The sequence below is a fragment of the Cetorhinus maximus genome, chromosome 4, assembly GCF_964194155.1.
Source record: "Cetorhinus maximus chromosome 4, sCetMax3.hap1.1, whole genome shotgun sequence".
Classification (NCBI taxonomy): Eukaryota; Metazoa; Chordata; class Chondrichthyes; order Lamniformes; family Cetorhinidae; genus Cetorhinus; species Cetorhinus maximus.
This window is the reverse complement of record NC_135882.1, coordinates 156,416,802-156,440,184: the sequence shown is the minus strand read 5'-3', so window position 1 is coordinate 156,440,184 and position 23,383 is coordinate 156,416,802. Positions and strand designations below refer to the sequence as shown.

General features: G+C 45.1%; 1 protein-coding gene and 1 long non-coding RNA gene across 2 annotated transcripts; one reads left to right on the top strand and one right to left on the bottom strand.

Moving 5' to 3' along the window:
- The first annotated feature begins 340 nt into the window (after positions 1-340).
- Positions 341-8,438, top strand: chrac1 (chromatin accessibility complex subunit 1). Its single transcript, XM_078540987.1, has 3 exons — positions 341-540; positions 6,270-6,393; positions 7,885-8,438. The coding sequence occupies exons 1-3, from the start codon at positions 367-369 to the stop codon at positions 8,037-8,039; spliced, it is 453 nt and encodes a 150-aa protein (XP_078397113.1). The 5' UTR covers positions 341-366; the 3' UTR covers positions 8,040-8,438.
- Positions 8,439-18,961: 10,523 nt separating this feature from the next.
- On the bottom strand, positions 18,962-22,881 carry LOC144679967 (uncharacterized). The gene is made up of 2 exons (XR_013576463.1): positions 21,284-22,881; positions 18,962-21,178 (listed from the first exon to the last, which is right to left on the bottom strand). It is a non-coding gene; the product is annotated as an uncharacterized LOC144679967 (long non-coding RNA).
- Positions 22,882-23,383: the final 502 nt, after the last annotated feature.

Here is a 23,383-nt window from a genome sequence, read left to right as displayed (position 1 = left end):
ATTTAAAAAGTTATACCTTCAATAATAAAATGCATTAACTTTCTGTCTCGATAAGCCTCCTGGGGAAAGCAAGCTCTATATAAATACGTTAATTTGTGTTTCACTCCCCCTATTCGGTGTGGAATAGTCCGGGACGGTTGTCACCAACTCCCTTACAACATGAGGGGGGGAATTGAAGGTTATTTTAAAATAATTTTTGTTAGTCCGGGGAAAGTTATGAAAGGCAGTTCCTGATAGCTTTATATATTCTGCTTATAGAGTCACATTGGGTTAGTAGGTGTTGGTGTGAGCTGTGAGGAAGAGTTCTCCAGCTCTGGTTCCCCCCCCCCCCCCCGGTCTTTCCCCGCAGTGGGTCCGCTCTCTAAGATGGCCGAGCTGAAGCGGCGCGAGGGCCTGAGGTTCCCGGCTCGGCCCAGCCTCCCGGCCCCGGGGCCCGGGCCCGCCGCACTGCCCCTCTCCCGGGTCAAACTCATCATGAAGAGCTGCCCCGACGTTTCCAGCATCAACCAGGACGCGCTCTTCCTGACTGCCAAGGCCACGGTGAGTGGGCAGGGGGCATGAGAGAGAGGAGGGGGAGGGGGGGAGGTGAGAGAGAGAGAAGGGGGAGGGGGGGAGGTGAGAGAGAGAGAGAAGGGGGAGGGGGGGAGGTGAGAGAGAGAGAAGGGGGAGGGGGGGAGGTGAGAGAGAGAAGGGGGGGAGGTGAGAGAGAGAAGGGGGAGGGGGGGAGGTGAGAGAGAGAAGGGGGAGGGGGGGGAGGTGAGAGAGAGAAGGGGGAGGGGGGGAGGTGAGAGAGAGAAGGGGGAGGGGGGGAGGTGAGAGAGAGAAGGGGGAGGGGGGAGGTGAGAGAGAGAAGGGGGAGGGGGGAGGTGAGAGAGAGAAGGGGGAGGGGGGAGGTGAGAGAGAGAAGGGGGAGGGGGGAGGTGAGAGAGAGAAGGGGGAGGGGGGGAGGTGAGAGAGAGAAGGGGGAGGGGGGGGAGGTGAGAGAGAGAAGGGGGAGGGGGGGAGGTGAGAGAGAGAAGGGGGAGGGGGGGGAGGTGAGAGAGAGAAGGGGGGGGGGGAGGTGAGAGAGAGAAGGGGGAGGGGGGGGAGGTGAGAGAGAGAAGGGGGAGGGGGGGAGGTGAGAGAGAGAAGGGGGAGGGGGGGGAGGTGAGAGAGAGGAGGGGGAGGGGGGGAGGTGAGAGAGAGGAGGGGGAGGGGGGGAGGTGAGAGAGAGAAGGGGGAGGGGGGGAGGTGAGAGAGAGAAGGGGGAGGAGGGAGGTGAGAGAGAGAAGGGGGAGGGGGGGATGTGAGAGAGAGAGGAGGGGGAGGGGGGGAGGTGAGAGAGAGGAGGGGGAGGGGGGGAGGTGAGAGAGAGGAGGGGGAGGGGGGGAGGTGAGAGAGAGGAGGGGGAGGGGGGGAGGTGAGAGAGAGGAGGGGGAGGGGGGGAGGTGAGAGAGAGGAGGGGGAGGGGGGGAGGTGAGAGAGAGGAGGGGGAGGGGGGGAGGTGAGAGAGAGGAGGGGGAGGGGGGGAGGTGAGAGAGAGGAGGGGGAGGGGGGGAGGTGAGAGAGAGGAGGGGGAGGGGGGGAGGTGAGAGAGAGGAGGGGGAGGGGGGGAGGTGAGAGAGAGGAGGGGGAGGGGGGGAGGTGAGAGAGAGGAGGGGGAGGGGGGGAGGTGAGAGAGAGAAGGGGGAGGGGGGGAGGTGAGAGAGAGAAGGGGGAGGGGGGAGGTGAGGGGGGGAGGTGAGGGGGGGAGGGGGGGGAGGGGGAGGTGAGAGAGAGGAGGGGGAGGGGGGGAGGTGAGAGAGGAGGGGGAGGGGGGGAGGTGAGAGAGAGGAGGGGGAGGGGGGGAGGTGAGAGAGAGGAGGGGGAGGGGGGGAGGTGAGAGAGAGAAGGGGGAGGGGGGAGGTGAGAGAGAGAAGGGGGAGGGGGGGAGGTGAGAGAGAGAAGGGGGAGGGGGGGAGGTGAGAGAGAGAAGGGGGAGGGGGGAGGTGAGAGAGAGAAGGGGGAGGGGGGGAGGTGAGAGAGAGAGAAGGGGGAGGGGGGAGGTGAGGGGGGGGAGGGTGAGGGGGGGAGGGGGAGGTGAGAGAGAGGAGGGGGAGGGGGGGAGGTGAGAGGGAGGAGGGGGGGGCGGTGAGAGGGAGGAGGGGGGGGCGGTGAGAGGGAGGAGGGGGGCGCGGTGAGAGGGAGGAAGGGGGGGGCGGTGAGAGGGAGGAGGGGGGGCCGGTGAGAGGGAGGAGGGGGGGGGGCGGTGAGAGGGAGGAAGGGGGGGCGGTGAGAGGGAGGAGGGGGGGCCGGTGAGAGGGAGGAGGGGGGGCGGTGAGAGGGAGGAGGGGGGGCGGTGAGAGGGAGGAGGGGGGGCGGTGAGAGGGAGGAGGGGGGGCGGTGAGAGGGAGGAGGGGGAGGGAGGGAGAGAGGGAAGGGGAGGAGGAGGGAGAGAGGGAAGGGGAGGAGGAGGGAGAGAAGGAAGAGGAGGGAGGGAGAGGAGGGGAGGTGGAGGAGAGGAGGGGGGTGGAGGAGAGAAGGGACGAGGTGGGGGAGAGGAGGGGGGTGGAGGAGAGAAGGGACGAGGTGGGGAGGAGATGGTAGGGGTGGCAATGTGAGTTGGGGGATTGTAGGGGGCTGGGGGTAGGAGATTGAGGGGGAAGCGGGGGAAAGTGAGTGGGGGGAATATGGGAGTAAAGCAGGGCGAGTGTTGAAATGAAGGGTGGTGCAGGAATGGGGGGTGGCGGTAGGTGGGGGATGGCGGAGTGGGTGGGGGGAGTGGAGGAATGTGGGAGGTGGGGAATGGGGAGTTGAAGGGTGGAGGAAGGAGCAGGGTATAGGGGTGGGAAGGGAATGATGGGGCGAGTGAGTGCAGTGGGGGAAATAGACATGGGGAGTTAGGGAGGGAGGGGTAATGATGGGGCAGGGAGGGAATGAGAGGTGAGTGAGTGGGTGGATGGGGAGTGGAGGCAGAATATCAGCTGTGATCTGATTGAATGATAATTCAAGCTCAAGGCACAGTGTGGTCTACTCTGGAAACTGGTCAGGATATTTGCAAATTTGCGCTCTAAGTGGAGCAAATCTCACGCAGTTGGAGAACTGCATTGTGCTGGCTTCTCTTTCACAGCTGTCAAAAATACAAGCACAAACTGCGAAGCGGAGTGAATCATAGCCGTAGAGTCATAGAGGTCTACAGCACAGAAAAGGGCCCCTCAGCCCATTGAGTCTGTGCTGGTCAAACAAGTACCTAACTGTTCTAATCCCATTTTCCAGCACGAGCCCAAAGCCTTGTATGCCATGTTATGAGGGCTTTCTGCCTCTACCACCCTTTCAGACAGTGAGTTCCAGGTTCCCACCATCCTCTGGATGGAAAAATTCTTCCTCACATCCCCTCTAAACCTATTGTCCTTTACCTTAAATGCCCTGGGTTAGTGATCCCTCCACCAAGGGGAAAAGTTCATTCCTGTCTACCCTATCTATGCCCCTCATAATTTTATACACTTCAATCATGTCCCCCCTCAATCTCCTCTGCTCCAGGGAAAATAACCCCAGTCTATCCAATCTCTCCTCATAACTTTAAACTCTCCAGCCCAGGCAACATCCTGGTAAATCTCCTCTGCATTCTCTCTAGTGCAATTACATGCTTCCTATAATGTGGATTCCAGAACTGCACGCAGTACTCTAGCTGTGGCCTAACCAGCGTTTTATATAGTTCCAGCATAACCTCCCTGCTCTTATATTCTATGCCTTGGCAAGTAAAGGCAAATATCCCATATGCTTTCTTAACCACCTTATCTACCTGTCCCGCTATCTTAAGGGACCAGCAAACATGCACACCAAGGACCCTCTGATCCTCGGTACTTCCCAGGGTCCTATCAGTCATTGTGTATTCCCGTGCCTTGTTTGTCCTGCCTAAGAACATCACCTCACACTTAACCGGATTAAATTCCATTTGCCACTGATCAGCTTATCTGACCAGCCCGTCTATATCTTCCTGTAATCTAAGGCTGTCCTCACTATATTTACCACACTGCCAATTTTCGTGTCATCTGCGAACTTACTGATCAACCCTCCTACATTCAAGTCTAAATCGTTTATATATACCACAAACAGCAAGGGACCCAACACCGATCCATGTGGAACCCCACTGGACACAAAAACACCCCCTCGACCATCACCCTCTGCTTCCTGCCACTCGGCCAATTCTGGATCCAATTTGCCAAATTGCCTTGGATCCCATGGGCTCTTACCTTCATTATCAGTCTCCCATGTGGGACCTTATCAAAAGCCTTGCTGAAGTCCAAGTAGATTACGTCAAATGCATTGCCCTCATCCACACACCAGGTCACCTCTTCGAAAAGTTCAATCAAATTGGTCGGACATGACCTCCTCTTAACAAAACCATGCTGACTGTCCTTGATTAATCCCTGCCTCTCCAAGTGTAGGTTAATTCTGTCCCTCAGAATTGCTTCCAATAGTTTCCCCACCACTGAGGTTAGATTGATTGGCCTGTAGTTCCCTGGTTTATCCCTTCCTCCCTTCTTGAATAACAGTACCACATTGGCTGTCCTCGAGTCCTCTGGCACCTCTCCTGTGGCCAGAGGGGTATTGAAAATTATTGCCAGCGCCCCTGCTACCCCTTGCCTCACTCAACAGCCTGGGATACATTTCATCCAGGCCTGGAGATTTATCTACTTTTAAGCCTGCCAGACCACTTAGAACCTCCTCCCTTTCCATGCTAATTTCTTTAATTATATCATAGTCCTTCTGCCTGATTTCCGTACCCACGTCGTCCCTCTCACTTGTGAATGCCAACACAAACTATTCATTTAGAACCCTACTTATGTCTTCTGGCTCCACACACAAATTACCACTATGGTCTTTAATGGGCCCTACTCTACTACTCTTACTCTTAATGTACTTGTAAAATAACTTTGGATTTTCCTTTATTTTACCTGCCAATGTTTTTTCTGCCCCCTTTTTGCTCTCCTGGTTTCCTTTTTAAGTTCCTCCCTACACATTCTGTACTACTCTCGGGCTTCTGCTGTTTTGAGCCCTCAGTATTTGCCATAAGCCTCCCTTTTTCTCTTTATCCAATCCTCGACATCCAGGGCTCCTTGGATTTGTTGGTCCCACCCTTTGTCTTTACTGGAATATGTTGGCCCTGTACTCTCCCTATTTCCTTCTTGAATGAGTCCCACTGCTCTGACGCAGATTTACGTAAAAGTAGCTGCTCCCCGTCCAAATCATATCTGATCTTATTAAAATCAGCCTTTCCTCAAATTAGAATTCTGATTTCTGGCCCATCCTTGTCCTTTTCCATAACTCCATTAGATTCAAGGTTGTTGTGATCACTATCTGCAAAATATTCCCCCACTGATACCTTTACCACTTGCCCGGCTTCATTCCTTAAAATTAAGTCCAAGACCGCCCCTCTCTTGTAGGACCTTGTAAGCTCCACTGAATGCATTTTAAGAATTCTGCTCCCCCTAAACCTATCACACTATGACTAACCCAGTTAATGTTGGAGAAATTGAAATCCCCCACTATTACTACCCTATTATTTTTACACTTCTCTGAAATTTGTCCACATATCTGCTCTTCTATTTCTCTCTGTTTGGGGGCCTATAGTACACTCCCAGCAATGTGATTGCTCCTTTTTTTGTTTTTCACTTCTACCCTTATGGCTTAATTTGGGGAGCCTTCTAAGATGTCATCCCTCCTTACTGCTGTAATTGATTCCTTGATCAATATTGCGATACACCCTCCTCTTTTACCTCCTTCCCTGTCCCGCCTGAAGACTCTATATCCTGGAATATTGAGCTGCCAATCCTGCCCCTCTCAATCCTGTCTCTGTGACAGCAATGACATCATACTTCCATGAGTTAATTTGTGTCCTCAACTCATCTGCCTTGTTTGTCAGACTCCTTGCGTTACAATAAATACCATCCAACCTTGCCAAACTCCCTTGTGCCTTAACTGGTCTATAATTTCTATGCCTTCCAGACCCACTTGCTCTCTCTTCTAATTTTGGCTGTGCATCTCCCCCTGCTGAACCTCCTGTCAGGATCCCATTCCCCTGCCAAGTTAGTCTGCAATATCCCGATCTGGACGGCCGACAGGTGGGTTTCCCACCAGCAGGAAAACATGCAAATTTAATTATGATGTCTTTTTGAACGACAACAGGCTAGCTACCGAGGACTCTGCATTTTCCTGACACTTGTATGTGCTGAAAAGAACCTGTGTTCTCATGTACCCCAGTCGGAACATCTGTTGCATATGAAGCTCTTTTTGTGATTGCATTTCAGGAATTATTTGTGCAGCATCTCGCCACATGCGCCTACAAAAGCAGCAGTTCAGAAAAAAAGGAACTAACCTACAATGAACTGGCTGACTGTGTGGAGAACTCTGAAACATTCCAGTTTCTCGCTGGTGTGTATATCCCACTAACTATTCTGTGAAAATTAAAGTGCCCCTTTTCACTGAGAAACTAAGCTGAAGGTTCATGGCGCACAATGCATAACATCATCAATGTAGAAAACCTTATACACCATCCTCCATTTTGACTTCTAAAAATAATGCAGTACTGAGGAATGCAACAAATTATATGAAATTAATAAACTTGTAGAATGAGCCAATAATTGGCAGTTGAAGTTCAACGCCAGATAAATCTGACAGTACATTTCGACAGGAAGAAAAGCGAGATCACTTACTTAGAAGGTGCAAGTCTAGGTGGGGTAGAGGAACAAAGGGATCTTGGAGTACACATACATCATGGGTTAGCAAGATCATAATGAAAGCAAACAAAGCGCAAGGCTTTATTTGTATAGAGGTAGTAAAGTAGGGAAGTTATGCTAAACCTCTATTGAACCTTGGTTAGACTACACCAAGAGTACTGTGTGTGGTTTTGGTGGTCATATGACAAGGTTAAAGAAGCAATAGAGAGGGGGCAGAGAAGATTTACAAGGATGATACCAAAAGTGTGTGGGTATACATATCAGGAAAGGATTGACAGGCTGGGTCTGTTTTTCTCTTTAAAAAAAGAGGCAGACTTGAGGGGGTGACCTGATTTTAAAGACCTATTATGAAAGATTTTGATGGAGGGGATATGGAGCAAACGTTTCCTCTTGTGGGGAAGAACATAACCCGAGGCCATCAATATAAGTTAGTCAAATAGGAAATTCAGAAGAAACCTCTGAAATGGAACTGAGTTACCTATCTTCCTGGGGTTGGTTACCATGGCTTCAGAAAGGCAAATGGCTCACTGGTTTAGGCCAATTCACGTTGCTGGTTTTAGGGCACAACTGTTTCCACTGTGTTTGAACCATTTAGAATTGCTGGACACAGCATAAATTCCTCTGCGTTTTGCTATAAGTGGGAAGCTGGTAGTGGAAAGTTCATGTCACCAGTTCATTTCATCCATTAATATGCAGACAAAGAGATCATTACCAGATCATCTTGACTTCAGACTGCTAGTGTAAGGCTGTGCTTTAAACAGTGATTTTCAGGATGTGGGCAATGCTTGGAAAGGCTGCATTTCTTGCCCATCCCTCAAAGGCTTGGTGATTGTTTTTACAGCTGAGTGGATTGTTGCTCAAGAGTCAGCCACCATAGTGTGACACTGGAGTCACATGTAGACCCATATGGTTATGGTTGGCAGGTTCCTTTCCATGAAAATTATTAGTGAACAAGTTTGGTTTTATTTTACAGTTCAGCCTTCATGGCTGCTTTTTTTTTTCTTCATTGAAGTCAATGAAAAGAATATCCAGCAGAGTGTAAAATGAGTTGTCAATCACCAGTTTTGCATTGCTGCCCAAGGCTCGTTTCAGCCCTAGTACTGATACAAAGTATCACTATTATTTCAGAACTTGACTGAGTAATTTAAAGCACATCTGCTTTAACAATGCAGTAATATTCTTATAGATATTTTGCCAAAAAAGATTTTGGCAAGCGAATACCTCAAGATGCTCGAGCAGGAGAAAGAAGGAGGTGGTGATGGAGAAGGTGATAATGACGAAAATGACGAGGACGATGATGAGGAAGACGATGATGAGGATGAAGAAGAAAATGAGTCCTAAAGGAAGTTAGAAAGTGCCTTTTCACTGTACCAGCATCTTGCTGACGATTGTCCGAAGGCTGCAGTAAACAGCAAGAAGAAAATGCAATACCTAAAACTATTGTGTATTTGGGGATAAGTCAGCACAAACCTACATATGTACAACTTGTAAATTCCATAATATAAACAACTGTGAAGAACTGAACAATGATCAAATAGGAAATCTGGAGTTAGTGTTAACAGTTCCTTCAGTTCAATGATAGGAAACTGCTGATTTTTTTTGAAAAGCAATAGATCAGTTTTTTTTCCTTCCTGGTTGTGTTATTGGTAAATAACAGAACAAACTTGGTATAATATTGTGTATATATGTGAAATATACTTTTGTATGTTTGGAAATTAAAGAGAAAAATATGTTCCTAGACTGAGTTCATTTAATTACCATAAAAGTGAGTTTGAGAATGTGCGTTATTTGTTATCAGAAATTGTTCAATTTTATAGCTTCTAATTTTAAGTAGGGTAAATTCAGCCTTCCACAGTGGAGAGGTGCAGTTGGAGGGTGAGATCTCTGAACTATTCAACATCACTCACAATTTGTAAATATTTCTTCATTTGAAAGCAAACTCCAGGGCACATGTTCAGAAGTCGCACTAAGCCTTCCCCCAGTCTCTAAAAATGTAATTACAGGCAGCTATAATGCACACTTTGTATTGGTAATTCTGATTTTCTAGCAGTGAAAAATCTCAATTTAGTACTGTAGCTAGAAACCGTGTAGTTTAAATTTTTCCTTTGAGTGAGAGACTGGGGCGAGAAGGTAGTATTGTACCAATTTGCTTTCCCATTTGCTATGCTATAACTAACAAGGCAGATTTTCCAAATTTAAGTTTTAAATGGTTTTTAGCTAGACTTTCTGAAACTACTGGCTTTTTATTAACATTAACATTTTAATATTTGAATGCCAGCCCTAAATTGTTCAGGAGTTATGGGTTTGGGAGTGATGTGAAACTTGCAAATTAAGAAGGGTTATCGGCATGTACGGACCTCAGCGTAGCTATAGTATTGACGTTTTCTTAATTCACAAACTTCCTTATGGGTTACACTCAGAATGCAACTAGTGGTTTCAGGAAGACATTAAAAAAATCCCTTAGTTTTAAGATTGGTTTAATAAATCCATCTCACTGCTTGACTCAGGTAAAATGACTGAGCTAACTTGGAGGTCCTTACCATTAAGTACAAGTCAAACTACATCAAATGCAAAAGCCAAATATTGTGAATTCTGGAAATCTGAAATAAAAACAGAAAACGTTGAAAATACTGAGCACTTCAGGCAGCATCGGTGGAAGACGTTCTCATTCTCGTGCTAATCACAGTATTTTCTGGTTTTACAACAAATGCAAGGTTAATAGTGGAAAGCTTAGGCAGAGGAGTTGAAGGAATATGCCAAGAACCATCATGTGAGACTGATGTAAACACTGTCTATGATCAATGTCACAATGCAGATACTGATAGATCGGTGGATAACAAATAATGGATTGAGAGACAACGTGACTCCAGTAAAACATAGGAACAGGAGACCATTCAGCACCTCGAGCCTGTTCCATCATTCCATTAAATCATGCTTTATCCATTAACTCAATTTTCCCACCTTTACATCGCTCCATACCCTTACCTAATAAAAATCTCAATCTTGAACATTTCTATTTGCTCAGTATCTGCCACTTGGGATGGAGGGGTGGAAAGAGTTGTAGAATTGCTGCATTACAGAAGGAGACCTTTCGACTTTTTGTGTCCATGCCTGCTCCCTGCAAGGGCAATTCTGTTTCCAGTCAAAAGTTTTGAACATCAATGTCACTTTCATTGTAGCCCCACAAGCTGATTCCAGGGATGAGGGACCTTTAGCTACAAGATTAGCTTGGGGAAGCTGGGGTTATTCTCCTTGGAGCAAAGGAGTTTGAGGGGAGATTTGATAGAGGTGTACAAGATTATGACAGTTTTAGACAAGGTAGACCAAAAAAAAAGCTGGTTCCCATGAACTTCTTTGGATGGGAGTGTTGCTGGCTAGGTTAGCATTTGTTGCTCATCTCTAATATGGGCACTGGAGGAAAATAACCTTGCAGGGCTACAGGGACAGAGCAGGGGAATGGACTTGACTGGATTGCTCTAAAGAGAGCCAACATGGATTTGATGGGCTGAATCCTTCTGTAGCCTATGATATAAATATAGAGTAAAACTATTTCCATATCTTTTTCAAGCTCACAGCAAAAGGTTTTTTCAAAGTTTAGACAAACATGCATTTCTAATCAGTTTGCCTAATTATTTCTAATCAGATAGTTTTTCCCAATTCTTTTCACATCCCTCAAGACTCCAAAGCTGACCATTTTGTGTATTTCCACCAATTTCTGGTTTTATGATGAGAAATGTTTTTGTCTGGCGGTGGGGGTTGGGGTGGTAAGGGCATTTGTCTGTGGAATTCTTCAGAGAGCAGTGGAGGCTGGGTCATTAAATATTTTTAAAACTGAGTTAGATAGATTCTTGCTTGACAAGGGGTATAGGAGACAGACAGGAAAATTAGAGTTGAGGCCACAGTCAGACCAGCCTTATCAAATGGTAGAGCAGGCTCAAGGGGCTGAATGCCTACTTCTGCTCCTTAATTTGTTTGTTCGTATGTTCTGCATTATGTGTTATTATGATTTAAGTAACACATTTCTGTCTGGATAAATTTCAGGTAACATTTCACATTCATTGTTGTAAATTGTTACCACAACCTATTCACCCCACTTTGAAATGGAAATGCTTTAGAATGGTGACGACACAGGAGGCTGCCATTCAGGTCCATCATGTCTTTGCCCACTCTGCAAGAGCAACTCATCTAACACCAGTCCCCAACTACTCCCCCGTCGTCCTGCAATTAGTTTTTCTCTTCAGATTTTTATGCAAATCATTTTTGAAAGCCATGACTGACTCTGCTTCCATCACACTCAGGCAGTGCATTCCAGATCCTAACCATTCACTTCCTAAGAGCTTTTATTTATGTCACCCCTGATGCCTTTGCCAATCACTATACATCATGTCCTCTGGTTCTTGACCCTTCCACCAATGGCAAGTTTCTCCCCATCCACTCTGTCCAGATCCCTCTTGATTTTGAGCACTTCTATGAAATCTCTTAATCTTCTCTAAGGAGACCAAACCCAGCTTTGCCAATCTAGCCACATAACTGAAGTCTCTCATTCCTGGAACCATCCTCTTCAATGCCTTCACATCCTTCCGAAAGTGAGCTGCCCAGAGTTGGACATAATACTCCAATTGAGGCCTTACCAGTATTTTATACAAGTTCACCATAACTTCTTGGCTTTTGTACACTATACCACACCCGAAATACTGCATATTGTTGGGAAATCATATGTTCAAGAACTAAATTTTTTTTACAATTTGGAAGGACATTGCATTATTTGGACGCTTGGATTTTTTTTTTAAAAGGTCATAAATTCACTTTGGACTGTGAGCAAGCATGCCTTTTCCAAGAAATCACATGACATCCAACAGTGGGTGCTGGTGAGAAGTGACGGAAGCATTCTGGGAGAAGTCAGCGCAGACACCACGACTCAGGAGGGAATCGAGGAGAAGGACTCTTGCACTCAACAGGAGGAAGGGCATCCAACAGAGGGCGCTGGTGAGAAGTGACTGAAGCATTCTGGGAGAAGTCAGCGCAGTCACCACGACTCAGGAGGGAATCGAGGAGATTGAAAAAGAGCGTGGGTCTTGAAGGCAGGTCAGTTGAAAAAGAGCGCGGAGATTGAAAATAAAAGGAGGGGAAGCTGAAGAGCAGCGGCCAGCTGAAGAGGAGCGGCCAGCCTGTGAGCGGCCAGTGTGCGAGTGGCCCAGTGAAGGAGTGGAGCTTTGAAGCTTTGGCTCAAGAGGCTTAGGTGAGCAGAGGCTGAGTACGAGCTTGCTCCCAGTGAGGTAAGGCCGGGTAAAGTCTTTAATTAAATTAGGAGTAGGTAATGCAGGCAGCAGTTGGGGCAGTCGAGTGCTCCGAATGCAGCATGTGGGAAGTCTGGGACAGCACAATTGTCTCTGATGACTACACCTGCAAAAGGTGCATCCAGCTGCAGCTCCTGAGAAGCTGAGTTAGGGAACTGGAGCTGGAGCTGGATGAACTTCGGATCATACTGGAGGCAGAGGCAGTAATAGACAGGAGTTTCAGGGAGACAGTCACCCCTAAAAGTCAGGAGGCAGGCAGCTGGGTGAATGTCAGGAGAGGGAAGGGGAATAGACAGAAAGAGCAGAGCACCCCTGTGGCCATTACCATCAACAATAGGTACACCGTTTTGGATACTGTTGGTGGGGACGACCTACCAGGGACAAATTGTAGTTGTCGCGTCTCTGGCACCGAGGCTGGACCCTCAGCTCAGAAAGGAGGGAGGGAAAAGAGGGGAGCAGTAGTGATAGGGGATTCGATAGTTAGGGGGACAGATAGGAGGTTCTGTGGGAGAGATCGAGAATCCCGGATGGTCTGTTGCCTCCCTGGTGCCAGGGTCCGCAATATCTCAGATCGAGTTCTCAATATTCTCAGGAGGGAGGGTGAGCAGCCAGATGTCGTGGTCCATGTAGGGACCAATGACGTAGATAGGAAGGAGGAGTTTAGGGAGTTAGGTGCAAAGTTGAAGGACAGGACCTCCAGGGTTACGATCTCAGGAGTGCTACCCGTGCCACGTGCTAGTGAGGCTAGAAATAGGAAGATAATGCAGCTATATACGTGTCTAAGGAGATGGTGCAGGAGGGAGGGCTTCATGTTTCTTGACAATTGGGAAGGTGGGACCTGTTCCGACGGGACGGTTTGCACCCGAACTGGAGGGGGACTAATATCCTTGTGGGTAGGTTTGCTAGTGCTGCTCCGGGGGGTTTAAACTAGATTTGCAGGGGGAGGGGAACCAGAGTGTTAGAGCAGATAGTGAGGTGGAGGAGGATAAAGGTCAAGCAAGGAATGCATGTATAGGCAGAAATCAAAGGTTTGTACGTGATAGAAATGTTCTCAGGTGCACCTATTTCAATGCAAGGAGTATTGTCGGAAAGGCAGATGAGCTTAGGGCGTGGATTGGCACGTGGGATTACGATATTATTGCTATTAGTGAGACTTGGTTGCAGGTGGGGCAGGACTGGCAGCTCAATGTTCCGGGGTTCCGTTGTTTCAGACGTGATAGAGGGGGAGGGATGAAAGGGGGAGGAGTGGCATTACTAGTCAGGGAAAATATCACAGCTGTGCATAAGCAGGACAGCCCGGAGGGCTCGTCTACAGAGGCCATATGGGTGGAGCTGTGGAATGGGAAAGGCGTGACCACACTAATAGGGTTGTATTATAGACCGCCCAATAGTCAGAGAGAATTGGAGGAGCAAATCTGTAGAGAGATAGCAGACCAATGTAAGAAACAGAAAGTTGTGATAGTAGGAGATTTTAACTTTCCACATATTGACTGGGACTCCCATACTGTAAAAGGGCTGAATGGCTTGGAGTTCGTCAAATGTGTTCAGGAAAGTTTTCTAAATCAATATATAGAGGTACCAACAAGAGACGATGCAATACTTGAACTTCTATTAGGGAACCAGACAAGTCAGGTGACAGAAGTATGTGTAGGCGAACATTTTGGGTCCAGTGACCACAATGTCATTAGTTTTAAGCTAATTATGGATAAGGATAGGTCTGGTCCTCAAGTTGAGATTCTAAATTGGAGAAAGGCCAATTTTGTGGAAATGAGAAAGGATCTAGGAAGAGTGGATTGGCATAAGTTGTTTCCTGGCAAGGATGTGTTCAGTAAGTGGAAGGCATTCAAACGCGAAATTTTGAGAGTGCAGAGTTTGCATGTTCCTGTCAGGATTAAAGGCAAAGTTAACAGGCATAGGGAACCTTGATTTTCAAGGGATATTGGCGATCTGGTTAAGAAGAGAGAGGTGTATAGCAGGTATAGGCAACAAGAAGCAAATGAGGTACTTGTAGAGTATAGAAAATGTAAGAAAATAATAAAAAAGGAAATCAGGAAGGCAAAAAGAAGACATGAGGTTGCTTTGGCAGATAATGTGAAGGTAAACCCGAAGGGTTTCTACAAGTATATTAAGAGTAAAAGGATAGTAAGGGACACAATTGGTCCCCTTGAAGATCAGAGTGGCTGTCTATGTGTGGAGCCTCACGAGATGGGGGAGATCTTAAACAGTTTTTTTTGCATCAGTATTTACTCAGGAAACTGGCATAGTGTATAAGGAAGGAAGGGAAACAAGCAGTAGTTTCATGGAACATATAGTGATTAAAGAGGAGGAGGTGCTTGCTGCCTTACAGCGAATAAAGGTAGATAAATACCCCGGGCCTGACTTGATAGTCCCTCGGACCTTGGGGGAGACTAGTGTAGAAATTGCAGGGGCCCTGGCAGAAATATTTAAAATGTCCTTAGCCACGGGTGAGGTGCCAGAGGATTGGAGGGTAGCTCATGTTGTTCCGCTGTTTAAAAAAGGCTCCAAAAGTAAACCAGGTAATTACAGGCCAGTGAGCCTGACGTCAGTAGTAGGTAAATTATTGGAAGGTGTTCTGCGAGATCGGATATATAATTATTTGGACAGCCAAGGATAATCAGCATGGCTTTGTGCGTGGTAGGTCGTGTTTAACGAACCTTGTAGAGTTTTTCAAGGAGGTTACCAAGAAAGTAGATGAAGGAAAGACTGTGGATGTTGTCTACATGGACTTTAGTAAGGCCTTTGACAAGGTCCCACATGAGAGGTTAGTTCAGAAGGTTCAGACACTTGGTATCCATTGGAGAGGTTGTAAACTGGATTCGAAATTGGCTGTGTGGGAGAAGACAGAGAGTGGTAGTGGATGATTGCTTCTCAGACTGAAGGTCTGTGACTAGTGGTGTGCCTCAGGGATCTGTACTGGGACCATTGTTGTTTGTTGTCTATATCAATGATTTGGATGATAATGTGGTGAATTGGATCAGCAAGTTTGCTGATGACACTAAGATTGGAGGCGTTGTGGACAGTGAGAAAGGCTTTCAAAGCTTGCAGAGAGGTCTGGACCAACTGGAAAAATGGGCCAGAAAATGGCAGAAGGAATTTAATGCGGAAAAGTGTGAGGTGTTACATTTTGTAAGGTCAAACCAAGGTAGGACATACACAGTAAATGGTAGGGCACTGAGGAGTTCGGAGGAACAAAGGGAACTGGGAGTTCAGATACATAATTCCCAGAAAGTGGCGTCACAGGTAGACAGGGTTGTAAAGAAAGCTTTTGGCATACTGGTCTTCATAAATCAAAGTATTGAGTATAGGAGTTGGGATGTTATGGTGAGGTTGTATAAGACATTGGTGAGGCCAACTTTGGAGTATTGTGTGCAGTTCTGGTCGCCTAACTACAGGAAGGATATCAGTAAGATTGAGAGAGTGCAGAGAAGATTTACTAGGATGTTGCCGGGTCTTAAGGAGTTGAGTTACAGGGAAAGATTAAACAGGTTAGGACTTTATTCCTTGGAGCGCAGAAGAATGAGGGGAGATTTGATAGAAGTTTACAAAATTGTGAGGGGTATAGACAGAGTAAATGCTAGTAGGTTCTTTCCACTTAGATTAGGAGAAATAAACACGAGAGGACATGGCTTTAGGGTGAAAGGGGAAAGGTTTAGGGGGAACACTAGGGGCAACTTCTTCACTCAGAGAGTGGTGAGAGTGTGGAACGAGCTATCATCTGACGTGGTAAATGCGGGCTCACTCTTAAGTTTTAAGAATAAATTAGTTAGATACATGGATGGGAGAGGTCTGGAGGGTTATGGACTAGGCGCAGGTCAATGGGACTAGCGGAATAATATTTCGGCACAGACCAGAAGGGCCAAATGGCCTGTTTTCTGTGCTGTAGTGTTCTATGGTTCTATGGTTCTATGGCATTTGAGGAGGAAAGCTATTTGCTTATTTGAATAGTAGTTACTTTAGTGGCTGGGGAAAAAAAACTGTTTTAAAGGCAAAGGCCCCGGTGACTTACTGGAAATCACCTGATGAAGATGAGCTTTATGTTTTGAACTTGTTTTTTTAAACTCAGTTGGGAATAAACAGAAGGAGGAAAGCTGCCCAGCTAGTGCTCTCCTTGCCTTGCATGAAACAAAATGGTTAATAGCATCCAGCTAGGAATCTTCATCTCAGTGGAACTTGTCTGTATTTGGAAACGAGAGGCTGAGATGAGAGGGAGGTCCCAAAGATTGATCCGGCTCTATTCTCCTCTACGCTGAAGCTCCGTTGGAAAGAACCTCCAAACATCCACTGGGACTAACTTTCCATCTTCACACAAGGAAGCACTAGATAGACAACATCAAAGCCCTGCCAACTTTATCCTTTTCATAACATTTTTCTTTGCCTGCCAATCTCTGAAGAGACCCTATTTGTTTGTCCTTTGTGTGTGTGTGCGTGCATGAGTATTTTAAAACAGATAGGAAGTTACACTTCCAGATAACAAATTGCACGTTAACCAGTTCTTACAACTTGCTTTAAAAAAAAAAAAGTTTTGTCTATAATAAATCAGCCATTCTGAGTTTGTTGAAAAAGCCTGGTTGAAGTCTCTTTTATTCTGGGTCTATCAACAGCGAAGGTCATATAATTGGTCATTTTGGTGAGTGAAGTAAACATTTACACCAATGGTGCAACCTATGGAGTAGTGAGGCAAGATAAACTGCACAAACCTCCCATCCCATTTGTAACCATGGGCTGAATTTTATGGCCTCTCTCGCTGGCAGGATTTTCCAATGTCAATGGAACTTTGAACGGATCGCCGCATTTTACAGCCCCACCCCCACTGCGATGGGGCCGTAAAAATTAGGCCTAATATCTTATCTGCTTTCTCAAATTACTTGCCACCCTCAATAATTTGTGTACATATACCCCAGGTCTCTCTGCTGTTGCATCCTCTTTAGAACTGTGCCCTTTATTTACATTGCCTTTCCTCATTTTTCCTACTCACACTTCTTAGAGGTGATTTTTAGCTCAGTTTTAAAGCTCATATCTCCTTGTTCCTAGATCCTTCAGCCAGAGGCAATAGTTTCTCTATCCCACACTCTAATTCTGGCCTGATTTTAACTACTCCACCATTGGTGGCTATGCCTACAGTTACCTAAACCCCAAGCTCTGCAATTTCCTCCTTACACCTCTCTGCCTCTCTCCTTTAAGACACTCCTTAAAATCTACCGCTTTGACCAAACTTTTGGTCATCTGACCTAATATTGCCTTATGTGGCTCTGTGTCATATTTTGGTTTATAATGATACTGTAAAGCGCCTTGGGGTGTTTCATTATTTTAAACGCACTATATAACTTTTATGTTATTGTATCTATCAAATCCGCCTATAATTTTAAACACCTTAAATACAGCACCTCTCAGCCTTCTAAACTCTGGGGAGTACAAGCCAAGTATGCCTCATTATAATATAACCCTTTAAGTCCTGTTATTCTACTTTCTACCCCGATGTCATCTTTGTACAGAACAATACTCAATTCAACAAAATACTGTGTCTTAACTTGCAGCAAGTCCCATTCCCCTATTACCCATATTCACTGAACTACACTGGCTCCTGTTCAAACGTTTTGATTTAAAATTCTCAACCTTGCTTTCAACTCCCTCCATGGTCTCGCCCTCCCTATCTCTGTATTCTCCTTTCAACTCCATAACCCTCCAAGATATCTGCACTCCTCTAATTCTGGCCTCTTGTGCATTCACAACCATAATTGTTCCATCATTGGTGGCTGTCTTCAGTTGCCTAGGCCCCAAGCTCTGGAATTCCCTCCATTCAACCTCTCGACCTTGCTTTTCTCCTTTGAGACACTTCTTAAAACCAATCTCTTTGACCAAGCTTTTGGTCATCTGATCTAATACCACCTTGTATGGCTCAGTATCAATTTGTTTTATAATGCTCTTGTGAAGTGCCTTGGGGCATTTCGTTATATTAAAGGCAAGTTGGGGCAACAACTGTCGTTCAGTTGGTAGCACTCTCATCTGAGTCATAAAGTTGTGGGTTCAAGGCCCACTCCAGGGCTTAAGCACAAAAACCAAAGCTGACACTCCAGTGCTGAATTGTTGGAGGTGCAGTCATTTGGTTGAGAAATTAAACTGAGGCCCCTTTTTCCCTCTCAAGTGAGCATAAAAGGTCCAACGGCAGTATTTTGAAGAGTACGTTGGATAAGAGGAAAAACATTTTTACCCAGAGGGTGGTGACGGTCTGGAATGTGCTGCCTGGGAGGGTGGTGGAGGCGGGTTGCCTCACATTCTTTAAAAAGTACCTGGATGAGCACTTGGCACGTCATAACATTCAAGGCTATGGGTCAAGTGCTGGTAAATGGGATTAGGTAGGTAGGTCAGGTATTTCTCATGTGTCGGTGCAGACTCGATGGGCTGAAGGGCCTCTTCTGCACTGAGAGATTCTGTGATTTATATGGCTAGTCCAGTTCAGTTTCTGGTCAATGGTAACCCCCAGGATGTTGATAGTGGGGGATTCAGAAATGGAAATTCCATTGAATGTCAAGGAGCAATGCTTAGATTCTCTCTTGTTGGATGTGGTCATTGCCTGACACTTGTGTGGCATGACTGCCACTTGCCAGCCCAAGCCTGGATATTGTCCAGGTCTTGCTGCATTTGGACATGGGCTGCTTCAGTATCTGCGGAGTCGTGAATGGTGCTGAACATTATGCAATCATCAGCGAACATCCCCACTTCTGACCTTATGATGGAAGGAAGGTCATTAATGACACAGCTGAGGATGGTTGGCCCAGGATGCTACCCTGAGGGACTCCTGGAGCGATGTCCTGGAACTGAGATGATATTAATAAATAAATTCACTTGGAAAGGTATAGGTTAATCAAGGAGAGCCAGAATGGATGTTAAGGGCACATTGTGTCTGACTAACTTGTGAACTCTTTAATGAGATAACTAACACATTGGTTAAGTAGTCAGCTTTATTTTATACTGTACTAACAGAAATCAGTTACAATAAATCCTGAAACCCTGATTGAGTTATGCATATGCTGATTGGATTACAGTACTGATTGAACTTCTACATTGTTAAAGTTGATTAAACAGTTTTTGTAATTCACTATAATGCAGGCACATGGCTGTCTACCTCAGACATCCCTGCGAGCCTAGAGGTGGACACCTTGATGCAACCTGACTAGCGTTGGTTATATCAGTGGAAATTAATAGTTTTGTGTAAAATGAATATTGTAGTGTATCAGTGGAAGTGAATAAGGTCTTGTACAATATGAAAACCTTATCAATTCAGTCATAATTAAAAATCAAATTAGGCTAGTAACAGTCAGAGCCAATTATTGGGCCAGTTTGGCTCAGACTATGAGGTGGTGTGATGGTCAGAAAGGAGTTGAAAATGGAGTGTTGTGTTCCATAATTCATGTGTTTTAGAGGTATAACTCTTAGATTAAGAAATTAAAGTGTTAAATGTAAGGTAAGTGAAAAAACTGGGTTTGAGTGATTGGTATATGCCCTAAGATAATTGCCAAAGGATAGTCCATAGTTACATAGAGAGGTCAGAGGTGTGTAAGTTTTAGGGGCTTTGAAGTAGAAAACCCTTTTAATTCAAAAATCTAGGTTCTGAACTCTTAATTTATAACAATGGGATCCTCAGTTGTGCCTGACTTAAAAAGATAAGAGCAACCGATATTTATGAATCAAATTGAATCTATTAAACAAGATGTTATATATACTGAACAAAAGCAGTGAAGACAAAGTGGAAGTTTCTTATCCCTCAAGGCCTAGGATTCCTTGAATGCAGCCAGCACAGGTGATGCCTTTCTTCTTCTGTTTCTGAAGTAATGTTGAGCTGTGTCACAGAAGAATTATACTACAGAGGCCGTGGTGAAATGGTGCCAACGAAGACTCTGAATTTCCAACTTTTATCCCTAATTCTGACTGTTCCTTATAATGAAATAGTCCAAAATTAGGGTGAGGGTCTCTGGTGTCATCCCACCTCTGTAACCAGAGACATGCAGGGCTGAGGCAAATGTTCATCTCTTATTTCCTTTAGGCCCCAGAAGTTACATTCCATTGTGAACAATGGGGACATCCATTCAAATTCAAAGCAGTTCCACAAACAATGTTACATCCGCTTTTCAACAGCACAAACTATTGTAACCAATTCACATAAAATGTTAAACTATGCCCATGGATACTAAGGGAATTAATAGATGTTGGTTATAACTCCTAGCATAATGTCAGGAAAGGAATGTCTTTTTAAAATATAGGTTCTGTCCTGCAGGTACGGTTAATAGGTTTTAGTTTACTAACTGCCTTGATCTATTTAAACTCGTTTAAAGATAAGGTGTCATATTAAGTTCAAGCTACCGAGTTCAAACCTTTTGCTTATTTCTTTAAAGCTAACAGAGGCCTTGAATTGCAAGTAGTATAATTAAAATAAATATAACTGTGTCAACCCAGATCTTTTTAAGCACGTTTCAGGTCGCTTAGTTCATCAAGAACAGTTTTGGGCAAGCAGCTGCCTTCCTGTTCCCAAGCTGCCTTAACTACTGTCGCACTTGCAGAAATTCAATTGTACTGTTTAACAGATGGTTTAGATAAAATCCATAAATATTACAACAAGCTGATACAGAACCCTAGAAATTAGTATTATCAAAATCTTACAGATAGAAGTGTGAAAAATAAACAATGGGCTGTTTTCCTGTTTCTCGGTAGATTCGGGATCTCTACAGTTATCTTCATAAGGGGTTTAAATTAGTCATGTAGTTCCCAGATAAAGGAGCTAAAAGCATCTTTGTAAACAAGCGAGTTTCTTGGTGGAACCAGGAAGTCCGAGGGGAATTGCCCTGACTTTTTTAGAAATTTATTCACGTGGGTCTCAGAATCAAAGGTTTGGTTAATTAATGTAAATTTCTGTTTGGAACATCCCAGGTATGCCACATTGCCATGGAGAGGGGTTGTAGGAGGTTAGGAAGTTTCCTGTTTATTTATCTGTGTGTTTGATCTCAGAAACAGGCAGTCAGCAGTTCAGTTCAGGAACACAGACAGCAGCTCACTGAGTCAAGGGAGAAGAGATCAACGTTAACAAAGCCTGCACCTTAAGCAGAGAAAATACTAACTTTATTGTTCACCACGAGGAATACAGGTAGGAGCTTGAGTTCATTTGGGGGACTGAGGCCTTGAGGGAAGGGAGGCTGGAAGATTTGCCTAGCTTGAAGCTAGTAGTAGTTCTAACTGCAAGCTAGGCAAATCTTCCAGCCTCTCTTCCCTCAAGACCTCTGTCTTGGAGAGACATTTAGCTTGGAGAATGCAGTGAGGCCTAAGCTTGAGGTGAGTCGTGAGCTTTTGAAGAAAAGCTGGAGGATTGTTTAGCCAAAAGCTCATGGAAAGATCCCCATGAAATTTCATGCCTCAGAGAATAGCTGGAACACAGAGGAGAAAGTGAATTCCAGGGAGCTGTAGCATACTTGGTGAATTCCAAAAGAAGTGAATATACTGTGTCTTTACAAACTATAGTGTTAAGTTAGTAGTGCTTGCTTTTAGTCTCGTTCTACTTAATGTAAAGTTTATTTTTGTTTAAAAACATGAAATCTTGAAGCGTAATTTCTTTCCGTTAATCACTGGGTATTCAAATTTCTCTTTTAAGCTTTTTTGTAAAGCCTTGTTGCACAGAAACAAAAGAAGATCCCAGAGGTAAAACTACATGTCGAGGAGCCAAGAGCTTCTCCACATAGCATGAAAGATCAAGACCAGAAAGGAGACTGTGGTATCGACTGCAACCAAACCTTAAATTTATATATGGGCTTTCAGAAGGAATTCAAAGTTCCACACAGGAGGTTTGAGAAGATGAATTAAGGAAAGTGTGATTGTACGGATACATAATTGGCTCAGTAACAGGAAGCAGAGTGATAGCGGTTGGATGTTTTTTCAGAGCGGGTGGTTTGCAGTGGTGCTCCCCAAAAGGGTCAGTTTACTCGTTTCAATTGTTATAAATGACCTAGACTCAGGTGTAGAGAGCAGCCTTATGAAGTTTGCAGATATGAAATTTTTCAATGTAGATCGTGATGTTGTAGACCTCAGAACAGACAGGACGGTGAATTAGGGAGAAACAAATGGGAGTTCAATACAGAGAAGTGGGAGGTGATGTACTTTGGGAGGATAAGTGGCATGATTATGAAAGTGTAGATGAGCACAAACACCTTGCTGTTCATATACACAAATCCAAAAAGGTGGCAGGGCAATTTGATTAGCTGGTTAAAAAGGCATTGGTTACTTGGATCTATAAACGATGACATAAAATATGAAGCAAGGTCATGCTAGAATTTTTTCACTGATAGGCCTCAGTTCGAATGTCACGGACAATCCTCAACACTATACTTCAAGAAAGATATAAAGTTCTTAGAATGGGAGCAGGTTATCAGAATGTTACCAAGGATGAAGGGCTTCGGTTGAGAAGGGTTTGGAAAAGTTGGGACTGCTCTCCTTTAAACAGACAAGATTAAGATTTGACCTTATAGAGGTTTTCAGAGGTGGTCATAGGTTTTGATAGCAAAGAAAAACTATTCCTTCTGGCAAGTGAGTCAATAACCAGAGGTCATAGTTTTAAAAAAATCTAGAGGGAGACGAGAATTACTTTCACTGAGATGTCGGGATCTGGAATGTTCTACCGGAAGAAGTAGTGGAAGCTGATTCCATAACTGACAGCCTTGCAAACAAGGCCTTAGCAAAATTCATCTTGCACCATCAGCAAGGAACAACTTCATGTGTGGCACTTGTGAAAGACTTTGTCTTTCCAGAATCAGTTTAATCAATCATCAAATTCTGAGGCTGCATCACATCATCACCCCTCCCAGGTGGAAGGATGCCAATCATGCAACAAGCTGGCTAGATAAGGTCTTAAAAGGATATGCCCTTGCTACCCAAGGATTAATGGGCATAATTCTGCTGGGTAGCATCTCCAATATCTTATTAGGAAACTTGAGTTTCCAGAGAAATTCTGTTTTCAGGAAAAAAATCAAAATGTAAATAATTCAGTTCCTTCACTATTTTATCAACCTTGATCAAATTAGCTACAAGTCTACCCTGCTGGTAGTTTTAAAATAAATCATTGGCAATCTCCACCTATCACTGGCCCTCTATCCAGCAATACCTGTCCAACACCCCCTCCCCCCACCCCCCTTAAACCAGCTTATATTTCACCCCGTTCCTATTTTTCCTTAGTTCTGCTGAAGGGTCATATGGACTCAAAACGTTAACTGTGTTCCTCTCCGCAGATGCTGTCAGACCTGCTGAGTTTTTCCCCAGGTATTTTTGTTGTTGTTTTGGATTTCCAGCATCTGCAGTTTTTTGCTTTTATCTTAGTGCTTTGACCATTTT

Bases quoted from the DNA above. Each gene is read 5' to 3' on its own strand.
- chrac1 (XM_078540987.1), top strand. From the start codon at position 367: ATGGCCGAGCTGAAGCGGCGCGAGGGCCTGAGGTTCCCGGCTCGGCCC. The intron at 541-6,269 runs GTGAGTGGGCAG...ATTGCATTTCAG, and splicing joins TCCTGACTGCCAAGGCCACG to GAATTATTTGTGCAGCATCT. The intron at 6,394-7,884 runs GTGTGTATATCC...ATATTCTTATAG, and splicing joins AACATTCCAGTTTCTCGCTG to ATATTTTGCCAAAAAAGATT.